At 42.8% G+C, this 27,591-nt stretch overlaps 1 protein-coding gene across 1 annotated transcript in view; it reads left to right on the top strand.

Annotated features, from left to right (window-relative positions):
- LOC122671069 (protein DGS1, mitochondrial-like) overlaps window positions 1-27,591 on the top strand; it is a 103,625-nt gene that overhangs the window by 44,877 nt on the left and 31,157 nt on the right. The window contains exons 8-9 of the mRNA XM_043868159.1: window positions 15,348-15,448; window positions 22,591-22,680. Of these exons, the coding sequence (XP_043724094.1) occupies window positions 15,348-15,448; window positions 22,591-22,680 (191 nt within the window). The remainder of the gene's footprint in view (window positions 1-15,347; window positions 15,449-22,590; window positions 22,681-27,591) is intronic.

Raw genomic sequence — 27,591 nt, forward strand, 5'->3', positions numbered from 1 at the left:
ATTTGATGCATTTCAGTTTGCCGGCATGGGATAGGAGTTTGGCTTTCCAGAGTTGGAGACGCTTATGGATGTTGTCTAGCATGGGAATGCAGTGATGGCTGGAAAGCCTAACAGGTATAAGGGGAAGACCGAGGTATTTGACAGGGAGGGTGCCAATGGAGAAGCCAGTAAGACTCCGGAGGGTCTCTTTGTCAGACTCAGGGATGCCAGAAAGAAAGATTTTGGATTTGAGAAGATTGATGCGGAGACCAGAGAGGGTCTCAAAGAGATGGAGCGAAGACATAATGGCAGTGATGGAGGAGGGAGAGGCCTTAGAGAAAATCATCAGATCGTCCATAAAGGAGAGATGGGTGAGGTTAATGCGCTTGCATTTAGGGATGGGGGAGATGAAATGAAGATCCGTTTTGGTTTGGAGACTCCTAGAGAGGACTTCCAGAGCCAAAGAGAAGAGGAAGGGGGAGAGAGGGCATCCTTAACGGATGTCGACTTTGAAGTTGAAGAATTCGACAGGGGAGCCATTGACAAGGACCGAGAAGGAAGGGGAGGAGATACAAGCGTAAATCCAGCGAACAAAAGCCAGGGGAAAGCCCATTTGGGAAAGCACTTCACAGATGAAGTCCCAACGGAGGGAATCAAACAAAAGCTTTGTGAAGATCAATTTTCAAAAGGGCCGCAGGAGAATGGGATTTGAGATCAAAGCCACGCACGACCTCGGAGCAGAGGATAATATTATCCGCAATACTCCTGCCAGAGATGAAGGCCGATTGATTAGGACTGATGAGGGAAGGGATGATAGCTTAGATCCGATTGGCGAGGATCTTAGCAATGAATTTATAAAGGAGATTGCAGAGAGAGATGGGCCTGAAATCAGACAGGGAGGAGGCTCCAGCGATCTTAGGGATAAAGCAGATGAAGGTTTGGTTGATGTGGGCAAGTTGGCTGGGTTTAAAGAAGAAGCTAAGGATGGCTTTGAAGAGGTCTCCTTTGATGGAGTCCCAGCAGCTAAGGAAGAAGCCCATGCTGAAGCCATCAGAACCCGGAGCCTTGTTGGATTTGTGGGAGAGGATCGCTTTAGAGATTTCCTCATCAGAGGGCAAGGCAAGGAGGGAGCTGGCCAAAAGAGGGGGGACAAACTTAACGATGAGGCCAGGGGGGAGGCGGATGGGAGAGGGGAGGGAGGGGTTGAAAAGGGAGGAAAAAAAGGAGCAGGTTTTAGACTTAATGTCACGGACAGAGGCAATAGGAGACCCATTAGGAGCCAGGAGCATGGTGATGAAGTTGGAATTAAGCTGAGCTCTTAAGGAGTGATGGAAATAAGCTGAATTAGAGTCTCTAAGCTCCAACCAACGGATGCGGGATTTTTGACGCAGGAAACTTTCTTCTTGGATGGAAAGAGTATGGAGCTCTTCAGAGAGCTTTTTTTCCTCAAGGGCAAGGTCAGGGTTGAGCGAGTCCGATTGGAGCCGGGATTGAACAAGGGAGAGATCGGCTCGACAAGAGGAGACACGAGAGGGGATGTCCCCAAAGGTTGAAAGGTTCCACCTTTTAAGGGCGGACTTGCTGTGGCAGAGCTTTCGAGCAAAGGCAATGAGGGGAAGGGAGGGGCACGAAATAAGAGTACGCCAGGCTTTTAGGATGGTGGGGGAGAAAAGGGGATGGGAGGTCCACATATCGAAGAATTTGAAAGGCTTGGGGCCAATTGAGGAGTAGGGTTGAATGAGGATGTGGCAAGGGCTGTGATCGGATAAACCTTGAAGATGGAAATTAGCGAGGGAGTGGGGGAAGGAGGAGAGCCAAGCCTCATTGGAGAGGAATCTATCTAGTTTGCAAGTGATGCGATTGGATCCCACTCTGCGATTGTGTCAGGAGAGGGAGGAACCAGACCAACGCAGGTCTTCAAGGTTGAGGTCCTCGATGCAACCATTGAAGGCTAGCACAAAAGGGAGGTCAATGGGGCAACCCCCAATTTTTTTCCGATTGGGATCTGACAACATTGAAGTCGCCACCCACACCCCAAGGAAGGGAGTCCATTCCCGATTTAAGGAGGGAGAGGTCAGACCAGAGAGAGACACGGTCAGCCGCTTGGTTACAAGTGTAGACCACCGAGATGTAGATGGGGAGAGGGGAGTTGGGGGTGGCTAAGCGGAGATAGAGAAGCTGGGAGGAGGAGAAAGAGATGGAAATATGGATTTTGGATGGATCCCAAAGGATCCAAATGCGGCTGTTGGGGGAATGGTTGTAGTTGGAGAGGAGAGACCAGGAGGGGGCGATAGCTGCACCTATGCGAGGGGCATTTTCCTGAAGGACTCTGGTTTCGAGAAGAGCACAAAAGGAAGAGCGAGTAGAATTGATGAGAGACCTAATGTCGTGGTGCTTTGCCAGAGAGTTGATGCCCCTGACATTCCAGATGAAGCCAGCAGACATGGGGACTAGAAGGAGAGGGGCAAAGATCTCCGAGAGGGGGCACTTTTGTACCTCCTGCGGGAATAAGAAACGGATGGGCTGCTAACAAATGGGCGCGAGGGGGGAGGGGCCAAACCGAGCCAGGGGGCATTTAGCGGGTAAGGTTATAGCGTGGGGGAGGGGAGGGGGAGGGAGGGGTGGGGGAATGGATATCGATGGAAGAGGGAATGCTGGGGTCAGATCTAGATCGGGCCAAGGTGGGAGGGTGGTTCGGGTTGGTGTAGTTTTTTCGGTAGAAATGGGCTGGGGGTTTAATTATGGGTAGGTTGTAGGAGAAAAAGAATGGGCATGGGCCAGGGTTTGAGAGGGTGGTAAGGGATTGGGCTTGGGGGGGTGGGCTTGGGTGATACGTGTGGAATTGTTAATGGGCCAGGGATTAAAGTGGCGGGGTAGGAGAAGAAGGGGAAGTGGAGGGCTGGCACGTGGCAAGGTAGTGGGGAGAGAAGGTGGTAGGTGGAAAGGATCCGAGGACAGGGTCCAACACGGGGATCAAGGGGGGATTAGGCAAAAGGGGAGGTAACAGGGATTGGGAATAAAGGGGGGGGGGATTTGGTAAAGGTGGAACAAACCTTTTAGCGGGGGGAGGCTCGTCTTGCACGTGAATGGCATCTGGGATCCAACCAAGACTGATCCACAACAGGAGCCATGGCAGTAGAAGCCTGCTAACATTGCGGCCTGCTAAATGACACATCAGGGGATCTTCCAGGTACAACTATGGATGCTTCACGAGGCCATAGTTATGAAGGTGGGAAGGTGACCATGGCGTTTTAGATGGTCAAAATTCAAGGCGACCCTTGCCATGGTGTCCAAGGCAACCAAGGAGCCTGGACGCCATGGTGACACCTTGATAAGTATGCACGAGGCGAAAGAGGCAGCTGAGGAGCCTTAACATGCTGAAGAGCCATAGTAGGGGAGACAGCTAGGGGGGTCTGATGCACCAATGGGAGCCCTGGAGATCAAAGGTGTCTCGACATCCGAGCTGGTAAGCAGCAGCTGACGGAAGCCTGGTTCATCAGAGGAGCTGACGAAGGTGGAGCTAGAGACGTAGGGGCAGAGCATGCTGGGGGAACCTCGGGGTCAGGAGCCAGGGGTGCCTCGATGGCAGAAGGGGAACCAGAGGCGGAGAGACCATGTCGGTAGTGAAAGTTCCGGTTGCAATTGGAGCTTCTTCCGTGACGGCGACGATTGTGAAGACTAGGGGCAGAACTTCTTCCACGAGCCAGGGGTCCGGAGCCGGAAAGACCACGCGAAGCACGGGCTTGCACAATTGCGGAACTGTGACCATTCGGGTGGTCATCGGAACCAGAAGGAGGGTCCAAGCCAGGGGATGGGGCTGCAGGGCAGGTTGAAACCATCGAAGAGAGGGGAGCTTTGCCAGAACATTCTTTGGAATGATGCCCAAAGACCTTGCAGTGTATACAGTGGGGGTGGGGGTTCCAAGTGTAGTGTACCGGTTGCTCAAAGCCAAAGCCATTGTCTTCAACGATGATGATGGAGGAAGGAGGGGGGCTTGTTGCAGAGACGTCGATGCATAACCTTTTGAAGGAAAGTCTGTCCATCTTCAGTAAACGAGTGTCATTATACAGAGGGTAGCCCACCTTCGTATACTGACGTGGGCTGAGGTCGACCTTGTGGAGAGCAATCCACAAGGGAATGGAGCTGGGGTCAACCTTGTGGAGGTGGATGTACGCGGTCTACTGGCAGAGGAAGACAAGTTTGGTGCCAACGAGCGAAGGGGCACCATTGAGAGCTCGAGCCTTGGTTTCTTCTGAGAAGAATTTGTAGATGAAGACGTTGTTGTCGAGGAGGAAGATGCTAAGGTACTATGAGCTTTCCATTGCTTTGAGAGGGAAGCTTTTACAGTGTTAAAAGAGGGACTTGAACCGAGGAAGTGACCAACCAGGCACGATTGCCATTTAGAGATTTTCGGAGAGAGGAGGTTGCTGGGGCAGAGGGCAAAGGAAGTGCCTTCATCGGAGGAAGGTTCCACATAATGAAGGGTGAGACCAGAACTGGAGGGAGAGGGGTTCTGAGAGAGAAGAGAGGCCCAAGTTTTGGGGTCGGCAGGGAGTGCCGAAGTGGGGGTGGTGTGGAGGGCCGTGGAGGTGGAGATGGCTGGCGTGGTGGGTACAGTGGATGAGGGGTTGGTGGAGATGGAGGAAATGGTGGAGGTGGAGGTGGAGGAAATGATGGAGGGGGTGGTTGATGAGATGGTGGCGGAGGGGGGAGGGGGAGGCGGAGGAGGGTCCATTTGCAGCAGCTGGCGGTGACCATCATCCTGTTTTTGATGGAACTTGTTAGAATTTGTTGTGCAACAGCCTCTTATTATGGCTTAGTGAGGATATTATTAGAAGATCCTTGGGGGCAGAATAGTCTTTTATTTATTAGTGATACAAGTCTTTAAGTGGGGTATAATTGCTTCTTTGGGCCTAAGTATTTAAAGGCTACTTGCTAGAATCGATGGAGCCATATTGAGAGGTGGAGATCACCAATAAAGAGAATCAGCAGCAATATTTGATCACTTAAATAATGGGGTCCACAAGGAGATTTGAAGACTTTAGAAGATTCAATTTAGATTCTATTCTTATGCAATATTTTGTTTCTAAATATTAGTTTCTAATTATGTAAAGTTTCTATTTCTTTTGTTACTTGAGGTCAAGTATGGCCCTTTGTATATTTGTAATGGCTTTTAGAAGCCCCCCACGATTTAGTTAATGAATGAAATATTGCTTTGAAGCATGAAAATTCTCTTTTCCATTGTCAGTGACAAAAAGGGCTGAAGGAGCCTGGGTGAGAGAGCCTAATCCATCTATCCCCCTACCGTCTAATTCTCTTCTTCTCCATTGTTTCCATCCCAATCAAGATTCCCTGGAGCTGCTACTGTTGCTGGAATACTTCAAGTACTGGAAGAATCCCATTCGAGAGTTGCTGCTGCTGCACACAACCAAGAGGAAGGCTGCTACACACCTGCGACTCTGTTTTATGCTCAGATTTTGCTACACCTTTGGAGGCTCAAATCTCTGCAACCATCTGCCTGATTGGAGAGCTATTCGGTACACAACCTGCTCTGGCACAGACCCCACTGTGTTTCCAATTCTGGCCAATTCTGCTGGCTTGGATTAAACCCTAAGTCTAAACCTTCTATTTTCATTCCTACCTCATAACTCCACTTCTGTCCATTAGAATCACATCCAATTTGCTGGAGAGCTTCCTTTCAATAAGATCACCACTCGATCCAAGTTAGAACCCAAACTGGTGGCTTGTTTGGCCTGCAGTGAACTAGTTTCTATTTTGGGTGTTGCTGCCATATGTCCCAATTCAATCATTAGAATCAAGTGAGACTTTCAGCAATGTTTCTCTGCCATACAAGCAGCATTCCATCCAAGTTTGGTTACTTTCTCATGGCTGGTTTGATCTCTACTCACTGAGTTACTAAATCTGACTTTACCTGCTATTTTAGTGACCTGCTGGTTTCTCCTTCTTTAGCCATCAATCGAAGCTGAGATTTCTAGGGCGTCGTTACCCTTATTAGACCTTTACTTGTTGGGAGTATCAGTCCCATACAAGTTGGGAACTACTGGTTCTGGAGTTGACAAATTTTCTGATGCTTTACCTCTGTTTCAGACCTGCAGTTGATATGTTTTGGCTGCTATTTCGTTATTTGTGTTGTGGGTAATTGGAACTAGGTTAACCCTAATCTAGTCTTACATTAGGACATGTCCAGCCATAACCACTCCCGAGCAAAAGATAGGGGATGCCTACTACAGGGCCAAATGGAATCTAAGGCTTTTTTTCCAAATAGAGGAGGCTAGGGTGCAAGAAAAGAAGAGGTGATTGACATCCTCAACACCATTCCAGCAAAGGATACAAGAGCAAGGTATAAAATCTCGCGAAATATCAGCGAAATATCGCCATATTTCGTGAATCTCGACATGACCGAGATACGAAACACTGCCGAAATATAAAAGTACAATATCTCGTCGATATATCGTGATATTTTGACGATATATCGTGGAACTCACGATATATCGCGAGATATTGTAAAGTGACAAATAGTGTCACATTCAAAGGCCTTATAAATTCCATATTTCGCAGCTCTTGGTCGATATTTCGACCGAGAGCTGCTGAAAATCAAATTTTCTCTCTTCTTCCTCATTTTTTGCTTTTCTTCCTCCTTTCCAAGCCTCATCCAAGCATTGTTGAAGCTCCTTGTCGCCGGGAAGACGTCGGAGGGTCATCTAAGCTCATCATCCAAGCCTATTTTCATTATTTAAGGTAAATTATATTTCTCTAAAACTATTTTTTTTAAAAAAACTTTGTACAAATGTTGTTGGATGTTGATGATATTAATATATGTTAGACACCGGAGGCCGATCTACAGCCTCACGGTGTCGAAATTTTTTTCCCATATGTATTTTTTTTATTTTTTTTCTGGTTTTAAAAATTCATTTTCCTACAACTAAAATAGGAAATAATTAGGGGTAATATGACTTAGATGGTAATGAATTAAATATATGTTAGACACCAATGGCCGATCTACGGCTTCACAGTGTCGGATTTATTTTTCTGCTCTTAAATAATTATTTTAATTTTCGAAAATTAAGAAAAATATATAAAAAATTAAAAAAACAGAAATAAATAAGGAAATATATGAGTTTTAAGTTTAAAAAATAAAGAAAAAATATGAAAGTTATTTCTATATGTTTTGAGATGCATTACATGTATATTATGTTTACTAATTCATAGTTTTGTTGTGTTAGGTCAATACTTATATTAACATTATATATAAAAAATTGGTTTTAATTATGTGAAAAATATAAGGGTTAGGGGAAAAATATTAAATAACTATACAAGTGTATTAGTAATCTAAAAGTGTCAATTGAAGTGCATCTACATTAAGTTTTTTAATTATTTGTGTTACTTACATTGCAGTAAACAAGTATCATTATGGCGGATCGTGATAGACAACGTGCGAGGGGCAAGCAAAAGGTGGGGGAAAGTAGTCAACAAAGGGGGCGGAGGGAACAAAGAGAACAGAGGGAACAAGAGAGACCAGCCAGCCAGCATAGGGGTGACATTGCATGGTTACATGGTACTCCCATTGATGGGGATAAGAGAAAATCTATATGTAATTATTGTCACATGCAATTTATGGGAGGTGGGTCCAGTAGACTTAAACAACATCTGACTGGAGGATCTAAAGATGTTGTAGGTTGTCATATGGTCCCCTCCTGAAGTAGCCAGGGAGATTGGTGATAGTTTGAGGGGAAGAAAGAAGAGGAAGGCTGACAAGCAAAGGATAAGAGAACAACTTGAGGATACAGTGAGGAGTTCGATGGGAGGAGGAAGACGATACAATGATGATGATGATGATGATGATGATGACTCCTCTGATGATGACATTGCAGTACCTGATGACATACAAACAGCAGAGGAGGCTAGGGATTTTAGGCGGACTGTTTCAAGGAGTAGAGGAAGTTTTCAAGATGATTAGCAGAGACAAAGAGTAGGGGGTAGTGGATGAGCTGGCAGTTCTGGAGGTCCTAGAACTTTGAATCCTTTTAAAAGATCACAAAGTGTGAGGGCAACCCCAACACCTCTACCAGTACCAGTACCACCATCAACATCTGATCCTAAATTGCATAAGAAGAAAGGAAGCAGTCAACCCAGAATCAAAGGAGCATGGAAGGGGATGAAGGGATTGGTTAAAGAATCAATAGCTAAGTGGATGCTATACCATACCATCCCAGCAAACACTGCACAAGGCCCCCATTATGATACCATGATAGATACCATTGCAGAGGCTGGCCCAGGATTCAAGGGCCCCACCCCATATGAGGTAATGAATGTTTATCTACCTCAACAAAAGAGTGAGATTGATGAGTACATTAGTGAGATGAGGAATATGTGGGAGACATATGGGGTGACTATAATGGCAGATGGATGGACTGGGCCTACAAGAAAGTCCATCAATTTCATGGTTTATTGTGATGGGAGGACAGTGTTCCTCAAATCTGTGGATGCATCCAAAGAGATAAAGGATGCAAAATATATTTACAGATTGTTAAAGGAAGTAGTGGAAAAAGATGTGGGTATTGAGAATGTTGTCCAGATTGTAACGGAAAATGGAAGTAACTTCAAGCTGGCCGGTGAGAAGATGATGAACAATAGTAAGTACCGGCTCTTCTGGACTCCTTGTGCAGCCCATTGCATTGACTTAATGCTAAAAGATATGGGAAAGTTAAAGTTGGTGAAGACTGTGGTTGAAAGTGCAAGACAAGTCACCAACTTTGTATACAACCACTCCTATGCACTCAATCTATTGAGGGAAAAATGTGGGGGTGACTTGGTTAGGCCTGGCATCACAAGATTTGCCACCAACTACATTGCCCTCAAAAGCATTGAGACAAAGAAGGCCGGGCTGAGAAGCATGTTTGCTTCTGAGGAGTGGTTTGAATGGAAGGGTTCCAAGACTGCAAATGGGAGGGAAGCACAAACAACGATGTCATCCGAGGACTTCGGACCAAACTAAGCAAAGTGGTGAAAGTTTTAGAGCGATAGTTAAAGTTCTACATGTTTGCGACTCGCTCTGAAGGGCCCAACCATGCCATCCTATATGCTTGCAATAGACTTGATGAAAGATAGTGTCTATAGTGTGGGTCCTCGCAGAGCAAACACTTCTTAGATATCATAAATGCTCATTGGGAGAATCAACTTATGCATCCACCGTATAAGGTGGTGAGTAAATTTGTTTTATGTTTACTAATTCATAGTATTATTATTTACTAATTACCTATGCATTTGACAATACCTCTATTCTATATGTCATATTTCAGCATACTACTTGAACCCTAAGTATCAATATAACAATAGGCTTGGGTTGGAAACTCAACTTATTGATGCTGTGAAACAAGTAGTGAAGAAGTTGGAGCCAGATGGTGCACTACAAGCAATTTGCAACAATGAAGTGAGTTCATTTGGAAACTCAACTTATTGATGCCTTCAAATAAGTAGTGAAGAAGTACTTACTAATTTTCCACATGGGTGTAGATCAAGGTATTTAGGGATGCATTAGGAAGTTTTGGAACTGAGGCTGCGATACAAGGCAGAGAACGTGGTGATGCTGGTAATTCTTTTAAGTTTTAAATTACATATGTATTGAAATTTGAAAGTTGACGAGTATATACAACATTTGACACATGTCTTTTTTGTTGTAAACTTGTAATGCAGCTGAATGGTGGGTGTTGTATGGGGAATCGGCTGAAAACTTAAGAAGAATAGCAATTAAAGTCCTTGCAAAACATGTTCTCGCATCCTGGTTGTGAGAGGCGGAGTACCTTTGCACTCATCCCCTCCAAGAGGCAATTCGGGGTCTCAACGTTTATCGACATGGTGTATATGACTACAACTTGAGGCTGAAACCGCAACACATACGCATGGGACATGAGGGACAGAGGGGCACCATTGATCTAGCCGACATCTTTCAAGTTGACTCAGACGATGAGGACCCTATTGTGGATTAGGTGAGGATAGAGGTGAGCCAATGATGGATGAGGAGGAGGTAGGCCCGACCCCATGATACCGAGATTAGTCGATGTGGGCGAGTATATGGGCGACGAGGTCCGATACATGCGAGGAAGCCTTACCCATACCATTCCACCCCATGTGGCAATGTTGCGATGATGAAGACTGGTCTAAGTCCTCAAATGATGATGATGGTGATGATGGTGATCTGGTGGTGGTGGTGATGGTGGTGGTGATGGTGATGTTGGTGGTGGTGATGTTGGTGGTGGTGATGATCTTTGGTGAAGAATATGACGGCATGCGAGAGGCGTTATGTGGTAGGCCAGGAGGCCCAGGATACGGCACTGTAGACCCGCTCCGATTCACTGGAGAGACACGGTTTGATCATGCCACACAAGATACGGACCACGGAGCACGTGCCCCGCACCCCCACCTCGAGAGGCCCCTACATCACATACAACAGGAAGCGTAGGGTCGACAAACACGATTGCAACCTGATCACATGGACATTGATAACCTATCTAGCTCTGTTGGTGGTTTGAGTATGGGTGATAGGGGAGGAGGACCGAATTGGACATTGGCGTGCCCCATCTTTTGACGCGCGCCACTCCATTGGCATCGGATTATGGTGCATTACAACCTTACGGTGGATATGGATATGGATCATCATCATATGGGCGATTTAGTGGGGTAGGGGACTATGACTACGATCCCGATCCCGGGACATCTTGGATCATCTTTTGTAGATAACATCTTTGCATACCCTAGCGGACCTAGCTACCAACCTCACCAGCCATACATGCAGCCAATGCCATCGCCTCTTGCGCCGGCGCCAACATCATATCACAGTGGATCATCTTCTTCACGGACTGGATCGATTGGTAACCCTAGTTTATATCCTAGGATAGGTTACTTACAGTATGTTGATGATTCCATTTACGTGACACTTGTGGATGACTACACTCGTTTCTTCTCCGATTCTATACCGTGGTCCACATATGTCCTTCAAACAGAGAGCAATGGACGTCGACTCCAGCGAGGCATGAGTGAGATTGATCCAGGGAGGCACAGCAACTACTATTAGCAGTTTAGCACTTGTAATTTGTAACTTAAGTTGTGATTTCATTAATCTATGTGTATTTAACTATTTATACATTAGGGTCGGCGACCGTATGTCAATCAAGGGTGCAAGCCCAAAACACCAATTTGAATTCACATTTTTACAATTTTATGGTTTAAATGTGTTTATTAAGCTTAAATAAGGCTGTCCATGAAGTTTCAGGCCTAAATATGGCCAAATACCCCCCGAGATGGACCCCCGAAATATTGCAGAAAAAATGCAATATTTCGGGAATATTTCGCGATATCTCGGATATTTCGGATATCTCGGTAGGCCCGAGATACCGATATATCGCGAGATATAGTACCTTGTACAAGAGGGGGAGATAGGGATGTAGTGGAGAAGGAGAAATGATTGGGTGGGGAGGCAAAGGTTAAGGGTTCTCCAAACGTTGAAAGAGTGTCGTGGAATGTGGCCTTTTAACCAAACTAATTTGTGCAAAGGGATAGAGTGGCTATGCGATCTAACAAAGTTCCAAGTGGAGCTAGAACTAAAAATAGCTTGTGTGAACGGGAGGGGTTTGGGGGAGAAGGTGGGGGAGAGAGGCCCAAACCTGAGTGAGACCGACGGGGAAAGGGTGGGGGGACCAGGAGCCATGGGAGATGAGTGAGGAGAGAAGGGCAGATTTAGCTATACTAGTGGAGTAGACCTCACGAGCACCTAGGAGATTGTAAAGGACTCCAAAGGAATGCCAAGGATTAAGCCAGAGGGTGGTGGAGGTCCCATCAGCGATCACAGATGAGGTGGCACTATGGGCTATGGGATGGAGGAGAAGGATTTTGCGCTAGATCCAGGAGGAATCTGCAGGCTAGGGAGCAGTCCAAATGGATGCCAAGGATCGAACAAGAGGGAGGTGGAGGTCCCATCAACGATCACAAATGAGGTGGCACTAAGGGCCAAGGGACGGAGGAGAAGGATTTTGCGCCAGACCCAGGAGGGATCTGCAGGCTGAGGAGCAGTCCAGATGGAGTGATTTTTGAGGAGATAGGAGTGGACTCAATTGACCCAAATTGAGTCCTGCTTAGATGAGATTTTCCAGATTAGCTTAAGGAGGCCCGCAATATTATCATCACGGATTCTGCGAATGCCAAGACCTCCTTCCTGTTTGGGGCGGCAGATGGCGGCCTAGCTAGTCGGGTGAAGGAATTTGGAAGTCTCTTTTCGTTTCCATAAGAAAGCACAGAAAAGAGATTCTGTTGCTTTGATTGTGGATTTTGGGAGCCCATAAATGCCACACTAGTAGATGTAAGAGGATTGGAGGCATGGTTCAAAATCTCGCGATATTTCGCCGAAATATCGCTTAATTTCGTATATCTCGAGCTTACCGAGATGCGAATTCAGGTCGAAATGAAAAAATACCATATTTCGTCGATATCTCGTGAGATATCGTGAGATATCGACGATATCTCGTGAGATATCGACAATATCTCGATATCTCGTGAGATATCGACGAAATATGGTATTTTGGCTTAAAGTGTCACGTGAAGGGGGGCTTTAATACAATATTTCGCAAATTTCGGTCCATATTTCGACCGAGAGCTGCATTTGCTAAGGAATTTCAGTCTTTTGCCTATTCTTCCACTCTTCCAAGCTCTCATCCAACACTCTAGCCATTGTTCAAGCACATTGTTGTCGGATTTTCGCCGGTAAACTCATCGGAGGGTCATCTAAGCTCATCATCCAAGCTTTTTTCCACTATTTAAGGTAAATTCTATTCCTCTAAAACTATTTTTTTGAAAAGACTATGTACAAATTTTGTTGGATGGTGATGATATTAATATATGTTAGACACCGGAGGCCGATCTATAGCCTCACAGTGTCGAAATTTTTTTTCCATATGTATTTTTTTTTTTTTTCTGGTTTTAAAAATTCATTTTCCTACAATTAAAATAGGAAATAATTAGGGGTAATATGACTTAGATGGTAATGAATTAAATATATGTTAGACACCAATGGCCGATCTACGGCTTCACGGTGTCGGATTTATTTTTCTGCTCTTAAATAATTATTTTAATTTTCGTACATACCACTCCATTGGCATCGGATTATGGTGCATCACAACCTTACGATGGATATAGATATGGATCATCATCATATGGGCAGTTTAGTGGGGTAGGGGACTATGACTACCAGTCCCAGTCCCAGGGACATACTGGATCATCTTTTGTAAATAACATCTTTGCATACCCTAGCGGACCTAACTACCAACCTCACCAGCCATACATGCAGCCAATGCCATCGCCTCTTGCGCCGGCGCCAACATCATATCACAGTGGATCATCTTCTTCACGGACTGGATCGATTGGTAACCCTAGTTTATATCCTAGGATAGGTTACCTACAGTATGTTGATGATTCCATTTACGTGACACTTGTGGATGACTACACTCGTTTCTTCTCCGATTCTATACCGTGGTCCACATATGTCCTTCAAAAGAGAGCAATGGACGTCGACTCGGCCGAGGCATGAGTGGGATTGATCCAGGGAGGCATAGCAACTACTATTAGCAGTTTAGCACTTGTAATTTGTAACTTAAGTTGTGATTTCATTGATCTATGAACTTGTGAGTTGTGACTTGCGAGTTCATGAGTCTTGTGACTTACTAACTTTGACACTTAGTGTATTGCCTTTAAGGCTTTAAGCGAGTTATTGAATATTATGGAGTTTATGAGAATCATGGCACTCATCAATGTGTATTGGCTTTAACTTGATATGTGATGAAGTTAAATACTATTATTAAATATTAACTGCCTAATCTATGTGTATTTAACTATTTATACATTAGGGTCGGCGACCGTATGTCAATCAAGGGTGCAAGCCCAAAACACCAATTTGAATTCACATTTTTACAATTTTATGGTTTAAATGTGTTTATTAAGCTTAAATAAGGCTGTCCATGAAGTTTCAGGCCTAGATATGGCCAAAAACCCCCCGAGATGGACCCCCGAAATATTGCAGAAAAAATGCAATATTTCGGTCATATTTCGCGATATCTCGGATATTTCGGATATCTCGGTAGGCCCGAGATACCGATATATCGCGAGATATAGTACTATGATTGGAGGACAGATTTAATTAACATAATCCTATCTGCATAGGAAAGGAGTTTGCCTTCCAAAACTGAAACCTCTTATGGATAAGATCCAACGTGGGGATACAGTGATGACTAGTCAGCTAGCTGGGATAAGGGGGAGCCCAAGGTATTTCACGGGAAGGAACCCAAGGGAAAATCCAGTCAGGTGGAGGAGGGTGGCTTTGTCAGTCTCCGGGACTCCCAAGAGAAAGATTTAAGATTTCAAAAGGTTGATGTGAAGACCCGAGAGATTTGAAGAGATGAAGGGAGGACATGATGGAGGAGATAGAAGAGGGCGAAGCCTTGGAGAAGATCATAAGATCGTCTGCAAAGGAAAGAGGGGAGAGGTTGAGATTCTTGCACTTGTAATGTAGGACAGGATTGAAGGTTTCAATCAGTCCCAAAACAGGATCTGAAAGTGACCAAATGATCAAAATACCCTTACATGTGATGCGATGCAAGAATACATGAAACTAATTAAGGAAAATAGTAAAACACATGAGAAATTAAGTGCAGGCACTACTTACAGTCAGGATAACAGAAAACCTCTTTTGAAGAAGTTATAAATTTCGAAATTGGGGTAAAGTGGTCAAGTGACCGAAATACCCCTCATGAAAAATGCTACATGATGTAATGAAAATATAATATGATAATAGGAAAATATGAGAAAATTAGATTAAATGCTACTGTCAGAGAATGTCAGGAAATTAATTTTTGTATTTTTCGGAAAACGAAATTAGGGGTGTAATGACGAAAAGTTCGGAATGACCCTATTATGCAAGAGATATTATAATGCAATGAAAAATATAAAGTAGTTACAGCTTTGGGCCGATTTTGTTTCAGTCTGGGTTTCCATCCAGGTCCAGCCATGCACATGCAACTGCATCAATAAAGCTCTATCCCGATGTGAAATTTGGCTCCATATCAACTTCATCAACTTTTCGCGTTCCTATATTATGTAGTATATGGTCGTTCTTTTCGTAGTAAAATCTTTGCCATTATCAACGTGAAAATGGTCTTTGTATGTATTAGTTTAGTCATTTGTGTGGCGTCTCTTTTGAATTGAGTCGATGGTTTCTTTTAAACTCTCATTTCATTTTCTTAAACATCAAAAGCAATTATATTAGAGGTTCTTTTTTCTGATTTTTTTTCCTTGGTGTTCAACAGCTTCTGTCTATAAGAGATGAACTCTTTGAGACATTCCGGAGGAGACACAAAGGTGTGATGGACATTGAAGAAGTGCAACTGACTGCTAATTCTCTTCACAGGTTAAGTTTTATACCTCTTACATGTTTATATATTTTATATAGTATCTTAATAGCTAATAATGATTTATTAATCAAGTAATGGTCTGGTGTATTGCACATTCTGCAAGGTAATAATGGTTGACAATTCCAACTTTGTATAAAACCTAGAGATGATTCACCATTTGTGTGGTATTGTTACAACCGCTTATCCCAAAAGCTCGAGATGTTAAGGGCCACAAAAATGTATATTGACACCCCCCGGCCCCCGCACGTGTAGGTCCACACACACACACACGGCTCTGTACGTGTCACATGGCATCAAGGTACTAGGCTTAGGGGCACAACAACACACATTACAAACACCTCCCACATACCAGGGATCGAACACCTGACCTCCTAGCTCTGATGCCATATTAGAACCGTTTATCCGGAACACTCGAGCTGTTAAGGGCCACAACAATGTATATTAACAGGTATAGAATATAAGCTTTTGAGCTAGGATGGATCTTTTAGGCCAAAACTAATAGTCATATTTTTAATTATGATATGAGGAATAGAAAGAAGGATGAGAAAAAGAACAAGAGAAGTGAAGCTTCAATGTGAATAAAGATGTAATGGTCTAAAAGACTATTAGGTAACGCATGTTCAGTATCAACTCCATTAATTGGTACGAACTGTTTTGTCAATACAGCCCATCTAGTGTGTTTGTGGCTTATCTTTTGTTTTTTTGACTGGGAAGTAGTCCATCCAATTTGAAAATGACAGTTGGGGACTGGTGGTGGATAATATCACATATCCATTGTGAAATTTCTCACTCAAACAGAACCCTAAAACGAGAGACCTTTTGAAATTTCTCAAACCTTCGTGAGCAAGATGGTTCATAGTTCCTCTTATTTTTATATATTGAAATACAAAAATTATGTAGTCATTGGGATAAAGCTGTGGTTTATTGTTGTTGTACAAAAATTAGGCTGTCTAGGCTTGGAAGCTGTGATTTCTTTCCATCAAGCTGAGGGTGGTGGAAACCACATGAAGCTTGCCTCAAAGAGTAGAGCAGCAGGCTGCCATTAGAGATTTAGTAAAGATACCAACCAACTAGAATTCAGTAGGAACATGGCGAATGAGTTGACCATGATAAACCTATTGGTATACAAAATGGTAATCTACTTGATTATGCCTAGTTCGGGCACTGAAAATGGGCTTAGTAGCGGGGCATGTGGCCAACAAGTTATCACGTAGAATTAAGGAGGCGTAGATAGATGAAGGTTGTGTTGGACAAGTGTGTGTCCATCAAACCCGGTTCGGTCCGGTTCAACCCGGTTCACCTTTGTATTGAACATTTATACATTTTAGTTTAATATTGTCGCATGCGATATAAACCTTTTGAGCATTATGTGTCCGTAAGTTATACTTAAAATGGTAGTCACGACTAGGGTTTGGGCTGGGCACCCTTATTATATGGTCGTCGCATTGGGTATGCCTAGACATGTGATGTCAGGGTACGAATGCGAGTGCTCACATGTTTGATGTGTGCATTGGCGAAGAATCTACTTTGTCGATTCCCTCATGTATTCTCGCCGGATGTAGGAAGGGATAGACATGTGTCACCGACACCTGCACTGAGGGAACCCTGTCACTGCAAAGTGTGATCGCATTCTTTGGTTCATCAATGACTGAGACTCAAGCGAGTCAAAGCCGGTGTTCTGGGAATGTGTGACCACTTTGTGAGTAAAGGAGTTATCCAACACGGTCACCACTTGCCCGATTGGGAACACCAAGATAGAGACCGCCTGCGTGCATGGTCGGATCGGAACTCGATACTGATCCGTTTTGGAAATGGTTTTGCAAAATTTATTTTACATAAAATGATACATTATTTATAATTATTTCAAATAAAGTGTTTTATCGAGTTTTGCCGGACCCGACCGGATGCACAGACGCTCTTATATGGACATGTACTATGGATTGGGGTTTGGCAGTACATGCCCTAGATTCCATAATGATGGTGTTGATTAGTGGGGGGGGGGTTGTATATGATAAATTGTTATCATATAGGGAGTTATTTGGAATTTGCTAATTTAATTGGCTCTTTATTTAATTAATGGATTTGGTGCTAATTGTAATTATCCATTAATAATTAAATAAAGAATTTAATTAATACTGTCCCTATTAGATTCTACTTCTTCACCTGTGTAGCACTTTGAGTTTAAACAGAATCGCAGACGGAGAGAGAGAGTCGACTCACTAGGGCTCTATTAAATCTATCTAGATTTAATTAAACCTTATTATTATAAATAGGGGACCAAAAAAACGCAGAAGAGGTAGCTCTCCACGTTTTTGGAGCGGACACTCTCTCTCCTACGTTTTTGGTTTCTCTCTCTCCCTCTTGTGATCTCTCTTTTTCTTCTTGCTTCTCTCACCTGTGTTTGAGAGTTAGGGTTTGTGAAACCCTAGATCTGTCCGAGGAGTTTGAGGGCATCGGGGTGGCGTGTAGAACCTTGGTAGCACCATTGGAGGTTGGATCTGTTTGCTTGGAGCGCATGGAGGAAGAACCACTGCTATTGGAGGAGCAACACTTGAGGCTCACCGAGTTAGCGTTCTTCATTAATTCATTCGATTTATTGATTATTAATATTTATGGGATGCGAAAGAAACTCGAATCGACCTTTTCCGCGCATTCATGTTAGGGATGGATCCCCCTTGCCATGTGATGGACTAGGGATGAGTTTCTTTGTCCCTACTGTGATAATAAATTTTATGGGACACATGAGGGAAGGAGAAACCCTAACAGGGATGCACCAGGGTTCCCATGGGCGACCATGGGAAGCCCTAAAAATTAAAATGGGACACCCATGGGCTAACCCAGGGCGTGCAAAACCCTAAGAATAAATATCTTGGTCTCCCTAGGGAACCATGGTTTGATCCCTAGACCGTTGTTTAGCCAACAGGTTGAGATTCTTGAGCAAAGATTGAAGCCACACAGTGTCTGTTTTGTGTAGGAGAGACACTTGTATTAGTTCAGAATCAGAGATTTTTGGAATGATGTGACTTGTCATTAATGACAGAGGTCCACTTTATTTATAATGAGAATTACAACCCAAGGTCAAAATAGTAAAAGGAAAAATAATAAAACCCTAAAAATAACCTAAAGACAAAGAGACAATATTCCAATCACACGGTTCTCAACACTCCCCCTCAAGTTGGTGCAAGTATATCAAACATGCCCAACTTGGAGACCAGTGGATGGAACGTCTTACAATTCAGGCCCTTGGTGAAGACATCAGCTAACTGATTCCCAGAACTAACAAAAGGAATGTAGATTTCTCCTTCCTCAAGCTTTTCTTTGATGAAGTGTCTATCGATTTCTACATGTTTGGTGCGGTTGTGCTGAACAGGATTAGGAGCGATACTTATAGCAGCCTTGTTGTCACAGTAAAGGCACATGGGATCTTCAGAATTGATTCCCAAATCACTCAAAATTACCTTAAGCCACATAAGTTTACAAATTCCTTGTGCCATGGCATGTAATTTGGCTTCTGCACTGGAGCGAGAGACAACTGACTGTTTCTTGCTACGCCATGTAACTAGATTTCCGCCAAGGAAGGAGCAATAACCAAAGGTAGATCTCCTGTCATCAATAGATCCTACCCAATTGGCATCAGTGAATATTTCCAGTCGAAGGGTCCCATTATTGGATAAGAGGATGCCTTTCCTAGGAGCAGACTTCAAATATCGCAATATACAATTGATTGTTTCAAGATGAAATGCCATGGGATCATGAAGGATCCGACTGACAATACCCACAACATAAGCAATATCAGGTCTAGTATGAGACAGGTAGATCAACCTACCAACAAGTCTCTGATACTGTTTTCTATCAACGGGGTCCCTGATAACACTGCACAACTGATGATTGACCTAAATAGGGGAATCTGCAGGCTTACACACTAACATGCCGGTGTCTTGAAGAAGGTCTAAGATGTACTTTTGTTGGAAGATGAAAATGCCCTTATTTGATCTTTGCCACTTCAATCCCAAGAAAATACCGAAGAGGATCCAAATCCTTGATTTCAAATTCCCCTACAAGTAGTGACTTTAAATGAGATGTTTCATTATCGCTATTCCCAGTAATCACTGTCATCAACATACCATGGTTCAAAAACTCGTTTCGAACAGCCATCTCGACCAGGTCGAGTTTTTTGAAATCTCGAGATCTTGGCGAGATGGTGTACTTTTTTTTTGGTTTCAAAACTATGTTTCGGTGGGCAAATGGCCACAATTGGCTCCAAAACTTTAAGGGAAGCTTGTTTTAGTCTTAATAAACATATTTAAAGCTTCAAATTTGAAAAATAACACCCAATTTGATTTTTTGGATTTGCACCCTTGGTTGGTAGTAAAGGCCAAACCCTTATGTAATATTGCCTATTCTACACATTATTTGAATAATATGAGACATAATTAGCAAGTAAAACAAGTAAATTATGCAAAAATGGATGAAGACACATAATATTGAATAATTATTTAAGAAATAGTTAAAGACTTAAAGTTTGTACTACAAACCACAAGATACAGTGAAGTGTTCACAATACATATTATGTAGACATCCAAGTACAATGAGTAATCCATAGTTCACAATGCATATTACATAGTCCCAAGTCCAAACAATACAATACTATGACTCTAGGAGTATTGAAGAGGTTGAGATTCTTGAAATATTCGGGATTTCATCAAGATTTCTTGAAATGTTCGAAATCTCTATCAAGTTTTTCGAAACATTGCATTTTTTTAATTTCACATGCTATCTCGTCTCGACCAACTCGAGTTTCTCTAGATCTCAGCGAATTTTTGAACTATGCAACATACACAATGAGGGCGGTGATTTGGGTTCCATCTCTTTTCACAAACAAGGTGTGATCGGCTTGACTTTGACGATATCCAAATTTTTGAATTGCTTTGGGAAATCGACCAAACCAGGCCCTGGGAGATTGCTTAAAACCGTATAAGGATTTCTTCAACTTGCAAACATGGCCAATAGCTGAAGGAAAAGAGAAACCAGGTGGTAGATCCATGTAAACTTCTTCAAGATCTACATTCAGGAAGGCATTCTTGACATCTAATTGTTGGAGATTCCAACCCAAATTGGCAGCACAAGACAGTAGCACCCCTATTGTATTCATCTTTGCTACAGGGGCGAAGGTTTCTTGGTAATCAATCCCATATGCTTAGGTGAAACCTTTTCCAACCAGATGTGGCTTGTATCTCTCAATAGTGCCATCAGTTCTTTGCTTGACTTTGAATACCCATTTGCAACCCACCAATTTTTTCCTTGTAGGTCAATGAGTAAGTTCCCAGGTACTATTTTTATCCAAGGCCTGCATTTGTTCTATCATGGCAGCCTTCCACTTTTGATTGTTGATGGCTTCTTTCCAATCCTGTAGAATTGACACGGAACACAAAGAGGAAACAAAAGCCCGATAGGAGGGTGATAAAGACTCATAAGAAATAAAGTGGTTAATGGGATGTTGGGTACATGAACGAATCCGTTTTCTCAGAGCAATGGGGCGGTCATTGGGAGCATTTGCAGAAACAGGTACAGAGTTAATAACAGGTGAGATGTTACCGATGGTGAGGGCAGATTTGGTGGAGGCGCCACAATGGGTATTGGCTCAAAACCGTCCATGGTATCCTTTCGCCTAGATTTGGTCCATGTGTAAGTTATCAAATCTGAAACAGTGGGAGGTGGCGGGACCGATGTCTCCTCTGTCTCACCCCGAACAGGAACAAGTATCGGTACAGGTAGACTATCAACTACTAGAGTGGGTAATGACAACTCCTCTTCCTCAAGACTCTCCCCCTGAAGAGGTGTCGTAAAATACGGTTCAGACTCATGAAAAGTAACATCCATGGTGATATAAAGATGGCGGGAAGAGGGGTGATAACCTTTGTAACCCTTCTGAGAGGCCGAGTAACCCAGAAAAATGCATTGAATAGCATGAGGATCCAGATTGGAGCGAGAGGGAGAAGAATTATGGGCAAAGCAAACACACCCAAATATTTTGGAAGAGAAGAAGCAATTGTGGGATCCGGTAGGAAAGAAATGGGTGTCTGAAAATTAAGAACACTAGAGGGAACCTTATTAATGAGGTAGGCAGCAGTAAGGACAGCATCTCCCCAATATGTTTTAGGGACACTAGTAGTGAACATCAAATAACAGGTTACATCCAGAAAATGACGATTTTTCCATTCAGGGATGCCATTTTGTTCTGGGGTCCGAACACAAGAAGTTTGGGAAAGAATTCCATGGGAAAGGAGATACTGTTGAAAGCTACCATCCAGATATGTAGTACCATTATCACTCCGGAGACCAGGGGGTCGCGACGGCGGTTACAGCGAGGGCAACCAGGGGTGTCGCGGTTCACAGCGTAAGAGGTGCGACGACCAAGAGGTGGGTCGCGGTGAATCCGGTTCACCGGAGAAAGTGGAAGAATGCGCGGTGAGAGAGGTGCTGGAAGAGAAAGGCTAGTAGGGCATGGTTCAGGTTTCGTCTACCATGCTACACAAGGAGGCGGTGGCCCCCAACGGGCGGCGGCGGTGGTGGAGAAGAGCAATCCGAAGAACGAGAAAAATTTCTAGGGTTGATACCAAGTTAAGAGTCAGAGATTTTAGGAATGTTGTGACTTGTCATTAATGACAGGGATCCACTTTATTTATAATGAGAATTACAACCCAAGGGCAAAATAGTAAAAGGGAAAATAATAAAAAGCTAAAAATAACCTAAAGACAAAGAGACAATATTCCAATCACATGGTTCTCAACAGTATTTGTTATCGGTATTATGTTAAGACAGCCAAAAAGCCTGGATATGAAGTGTTCAACTATTTGAATTCTGTAGAGGAGTTTTATGATTCTGAAGTGTAGATGGATTAGTTTGAGTAGTTTATTTTTTGTAGCTTACTTCATTTGATGTATTTTTGGGCTTCAGATTTCAGAGTAAAATATGAATTGATTGTGCTTGTAATTGATACTCGTGAGTCCGGGACCATATGCAGAATTCCCAATCTATGTACTTTTTCTTATGAAAAGAATCTATTGAACTTTATGTGCCAATATTTTTAGCAGTATCTCCATTTAATGTTGTTACTGATGAGTTGCCTATTTTGCAGAATGTTATTGGCTTTCAGTGAACAAATCAAAAGTAAAAAATTTCCAGAGGATGTGTCTGATCAGGAAATGATGGAAATTGTAATGGGCAGGTGAAATTTTCTTGTCACACCTTTGGCCATCCTTTCGGCGTAGTTCTTATTTTAGGTACCCCTTTGCTTGCTGCTGTCAAGTTCTCTGCTGTCTTTTTTTTTTGGCTGTCAAGTTCTCTGCTGTCTTAAATTCTCAGGTTACAGTATTAGGTTTTGAAGTGAAAAGTTCCAAGTTCTGAAAAATTGTTCACTTCAGAACTTTACACCCATGAAAGTTATCAGGGATTCGGGGTTGATTGGGAAGCTTATTTACAACCTTTGTTCCTGTTATTGGATAAGATTTCAACCTGAACTTTGGAACCTCTGTTCTGGTTGGGAACTGAAGCCAAATTTGGAGATATTTGAATTGAACCTATTAAATCGAGTTTATTGGATTTGATATTTTAGGGGTTTAATAAGCTACGTATTAAGATTCTGGACCTTTTGGAGCCACTCCATTTTGGTTGAGGATTGGCTGGAGATATAACTGGATTTGTCCTTTCTGATAAAGTAGCTTTGCAGAACAGGCTACTTGGCTGATTTTTATCAATTTTTCTTTGTGATATTTGAACCAGTTGATTGGTTTTTTTAAGAGGCCAATACGTCAACTTCTGATTCTCCAAGTTCCTTGAAGATTGGTTAAATTTTGTGATATCTGTGGACTAAACTAATCTAGTGACAGATTTCATAATTACTTGTTATATCTGTATTGGACTGCTCATCTGGGCTCTTCTGCATGCAGATTAGGGTTTCATCAACCCCTCCCTATATTATAGTTAATACGTGTAAAATATGTGAACATATTGTTATGTTACCTGCAAAAATCCGAGAAAGGGAAGGAGAGAAGAAGAAGAAAGAAAAGAGTTGCAGCCACAAACAGTCAATTGTATTCCATAAGGGAGAAGGGAGAAAGAGGCATGGTTGTCACGGCGTCACGGCAATCCAAGTCGGTGGAGGGGTGTCTGATCGATATATTGACACGTCGCCTGCCATGGTGTTGCCATGGCGATCATGTTGACCATGGCAGAATTGTAATTAAATCCAAAGTTGAATGGCAAACTAGTAGATAAATCAAGATTTATAAGAGCAATGGCAGAATTGTAATTAATCTGAAGTTATAAAGGAGTGGCAGAACTGTAATTTAATGGAGTTAAAGAGAAAACTGAATGCGCTAAACAGAATAGCAATAGAGAATATAGGGGGTATAATTTAAATAATATAAGTTGTTCTTACTTACAATTTTAAAGACTTAATATGTCTTCTTCAACCTTGCAATAACACGATAGAAAGAAAAAACTCAGAAACCAAGGCTAAAATAGGAGATTTAGGGAAACAGGGAGTGGGTCTAAGGTTGGAGAAGAAACAAAAAATTAAAGAAGAAGAAATTGAAGAGGGAAAGAGACAGGACGCCATGGCATAGGTCGATATCCACATTTCTTCAGTGCTAGGATGCCATGAACAAAAAAGTCCCCATGGTGGAGTTGAGTTTTAGGTTAGGGCTGTTAGTAAGATAAGGAGAAGAGGTTTAAGAAGTAAGAGAAACATAGAAGAAGAAGAGGTATTTCGGTTGTAATTGTTGTGTGTGAGATTGTTCTCTCCACACCTATATTACTCCAATAACAACTCTATACATATTACATCCTACCTCCCTAGGTAGATAAAAGGTAAAAAGAAGAAATTACATAATAAGGGTACTAGATAAGGTCCAGTTCCTAAAGTACCCTTAGAACATAAATTCTAATAACTCTAACACTCCCCCTCAAGATGGAGAATAAATGTCATGCATTCCCAGCTTGCATAGCAATTCCTGAACTAGTCTTTTCAACCATATGAGCTCGCACACTCCATGAGCCATAGCTCTAAATTCTGACTCTGCACTGGATCTGGCTGCAATAGACTGTTTTTTGCTTCTCCTTGTAACCAAATTACCTCCCACAAAGGTACAATAGTCAGAGGTAGATCTCATGTCTGTAATTCAGATCGATTTTTCATTAAATATAACTAAGTCATCCTTGAATTATCATCAACAAAAGTGACAAAATACTTGAAACCCAAATTTGATGCAACCGGACACGGATCCCAAACATCAAAATAGACCAAAGAGAAAGGAGATGTAGACACGGTGAAGTTTCCCAAACTGACAAGACTCACACTCAAGACTAGACATAGAATGAGACCTAGAATCTAATTTCTTAAGACTTTCCAAAGAAGGGTGACCAAGCCGACAATGAATCTGATGGTGAGAAGCAACACTGGAGCAAGCAACAGACTGAGAGCCTTCAAGTAAATACAGCCCTATTGACTCATGTCCTCTACCAATTGTCTTCTTCGTAGCAAGATCCTGAAAAACACATGAATTAGGAATTCAGGATAGAATGTCACTGAACAATTAAAGGTATTGGTTAATTTACTTACAAACATGAGATTAAGCGGAAAATTCGGAAGGTAGAGAACTGAGGACAGGGGCAATGAAGAATTAGGATGTATAGTACTAATGCCCTTAACTTTTACTAAAGACCCATCAGCTAAGGTAACACTGGCTAATGATGGTAATAAAGAAGAAAAAATACCTGACAATCCTGTCATGATCTAATGCATAGTTGTCACGGCGATCCAAGTCGGTGGAGGGGTGTCACGTCGATATATCGACATGTCGCCCGCCATGGCAAGCATGTCGACCATGTTTTATTTTTTATTTTCTCTATTTTTAATGTGTTAATAGATGTATACTCAAGCCATGTTTTATTTTTTCTCTATTGTTTCTCAAGTTTTAAGAAGAAAATTCAGAAATCGAAGAAGAAATCGAAGAGGGAAAGAAGAAATCGAAAGAAATTGAAGAGGGAAAGAAGAAATTGAAGAGGGAAGAAGAAATCGAAGACAGGAAGAAGAAATCGAAGAGGGAAAGAGAGACAGGAAGAAGAAATCAAAGAGGGACGCCATGGCGTAGGTCGCCATGCAACCCTCTCCAGTGCCAGGACGCCATGGCGGCGCCATGGCGACGCCATGACAACTATGATCTAATGTCCCTGAAGCAATGATCCAGCGACGGGAAGCAGTAGATTGGCATGCAGTGGCATTACCTATCTTAACCAAAGTAGCAGTGGAAGTAGGCTGTGAAATCTGAAATTTGTTGTACCAGGCATACTCTTCATTTGACATAACAATAATCACCTTACCCTCAGAAGGTTGAGACCGAGGGGCTGAATCACTACTAGCAGTGGAGTTTGCAAATTGCTGCTGTCCAGGTTTCCCACGAAGCTTCCAACAAAATCTTTGAATGTGACCAGGCTGACCACAATGATGACAAGTTCGAACAGCACCCGAACCATCAGAAGGGTCATTGGATTGCCCATAAGACTGCTCATAACCTTGGCTGTTACTTGGCTGATTTGGACCTCGTCTTGTACCATGACCGGTTCCACGTCCACGACTTCCCCCACGGTAACCACCATTCCACGGTTACCACCACCAGCCCTAGTTTGTGAAATTAGGGTAGACCTATCAGTTGCTGGTGTGGAGTCACGAAAACTCTCACGAGATATGCGAAGAACACAAGCAAACGTATCTGTGAGAGAGGCAATATTCTCACTACCCAGAATTTGGGATCTAATAGACTCATAGACCTGCCCAAGTCCTCCCAAAAATCCCATAACCGTCAATTGTTCTCTTTGAACTTGCATTTGCTTCACATCTGATGAAATAGGTAGAGGGGCATTCAATTCTTCATACATTCGCTTAAAGTCAGCAAAGTACTGAGTGATGGAGCGACCCTTTCTTTCAGTTCTATAGAACTCCTGTGATAACTCATAGATTCTTGACATATTATTCTGACCAGAATAGAGTACTCCCAAATAGTCCCATAAATCATGTGAGTAGCCACGTCCACAACATGATTCTCCATCAAGTTCAACATCTGCCCAAGACTTCTGGCATCAACAGTTTCCCATGTTGCAGCTGCCTCACATCTGACCACCAGATGATGCAACATGGGAAACTGCCCAACATCTAATAGACTCATATTCCTGCCCAAGTCCTCCCAAAAATCCCAGAACCGCCAATTGTTCTCTTTGAACTTGCATCTGCTTCACATCTGACAAAATAGGGAGAAGGGCATTCAATTCTTCATACATTCACTTAAAGTCAGCAAAGTACTGAGTGATGGAGCGACCCTTTCTTTCAGTTCTATAGAGCTCCTATGATAACTCATAGATTCTTGACAAATTATTCTCACCAGAATAGAGTACTCCCAAATAGTCCCATAAATCCTTCACAGTGTCGATGTGAGTGGCCAAATCCACAACATGATCCTCCATCGAGTTCAACATTTGCCCAAGAATTCTGGCATCAACAGTTTCCCATGTTGCATCATTTGGTGGTGTAGGTCCTGTCAAGTGTAGCTGCTGATTTCGACCTGTCAAAATAAGCTTCACAATTTTCCGCCATTGCTGAAAATTGGTAATACCAGCAACTTTCTTCTCCATGATTTGATTGGAAGAGGACACCACTTCAGTAACCATCGCATTGCTCTTATCTTTGTCACCTGTGCTGTCCCTTTGAAGGACTCAAAACTTCCACAAACACCAATACAGCTACTGCCAATTGCCAATAAAGGGAAAACACTTAACCCAAAACTTCCACAAACACAAATACACCTGCTGCCACCAATCGAATCACACCAATATAGCTGTTCCCGGCAATCAAATCATCAAACACCAATCACAGCTGCAGAAAAATACAATGGGATTGCTGCCCCCATGAATAGGATCTTCAAAAACATCAAATAAGCACTTGTGGCAATCCATTGCCAACCACACCACCATAAGTATCACCATGAACAACTCACAAATCTGCTTCGAATTGAAGAATAGCAGATTTACATTATGTGCACTCTATCAGCAATCAACAAACACCAACAAATTGCAGGGGTGACGA

This window comes from Telopea speciosissima, chromosome 8 (genome assembly GCF_018873765.1).
Source record: "Telopea speciosissima isolate NSW1024214 ecotype Mountain lineage chromosome 8, Tspe_v1, whole genome shotgun sequence".
NCBI classification, from domain to species: domain Eukaryota; kingdom Viridiplantae; phylum Streptophyta; class Magnoliopsida; order Proteales; family Proteaceae; genus Telopea; species Telopea speciosissima.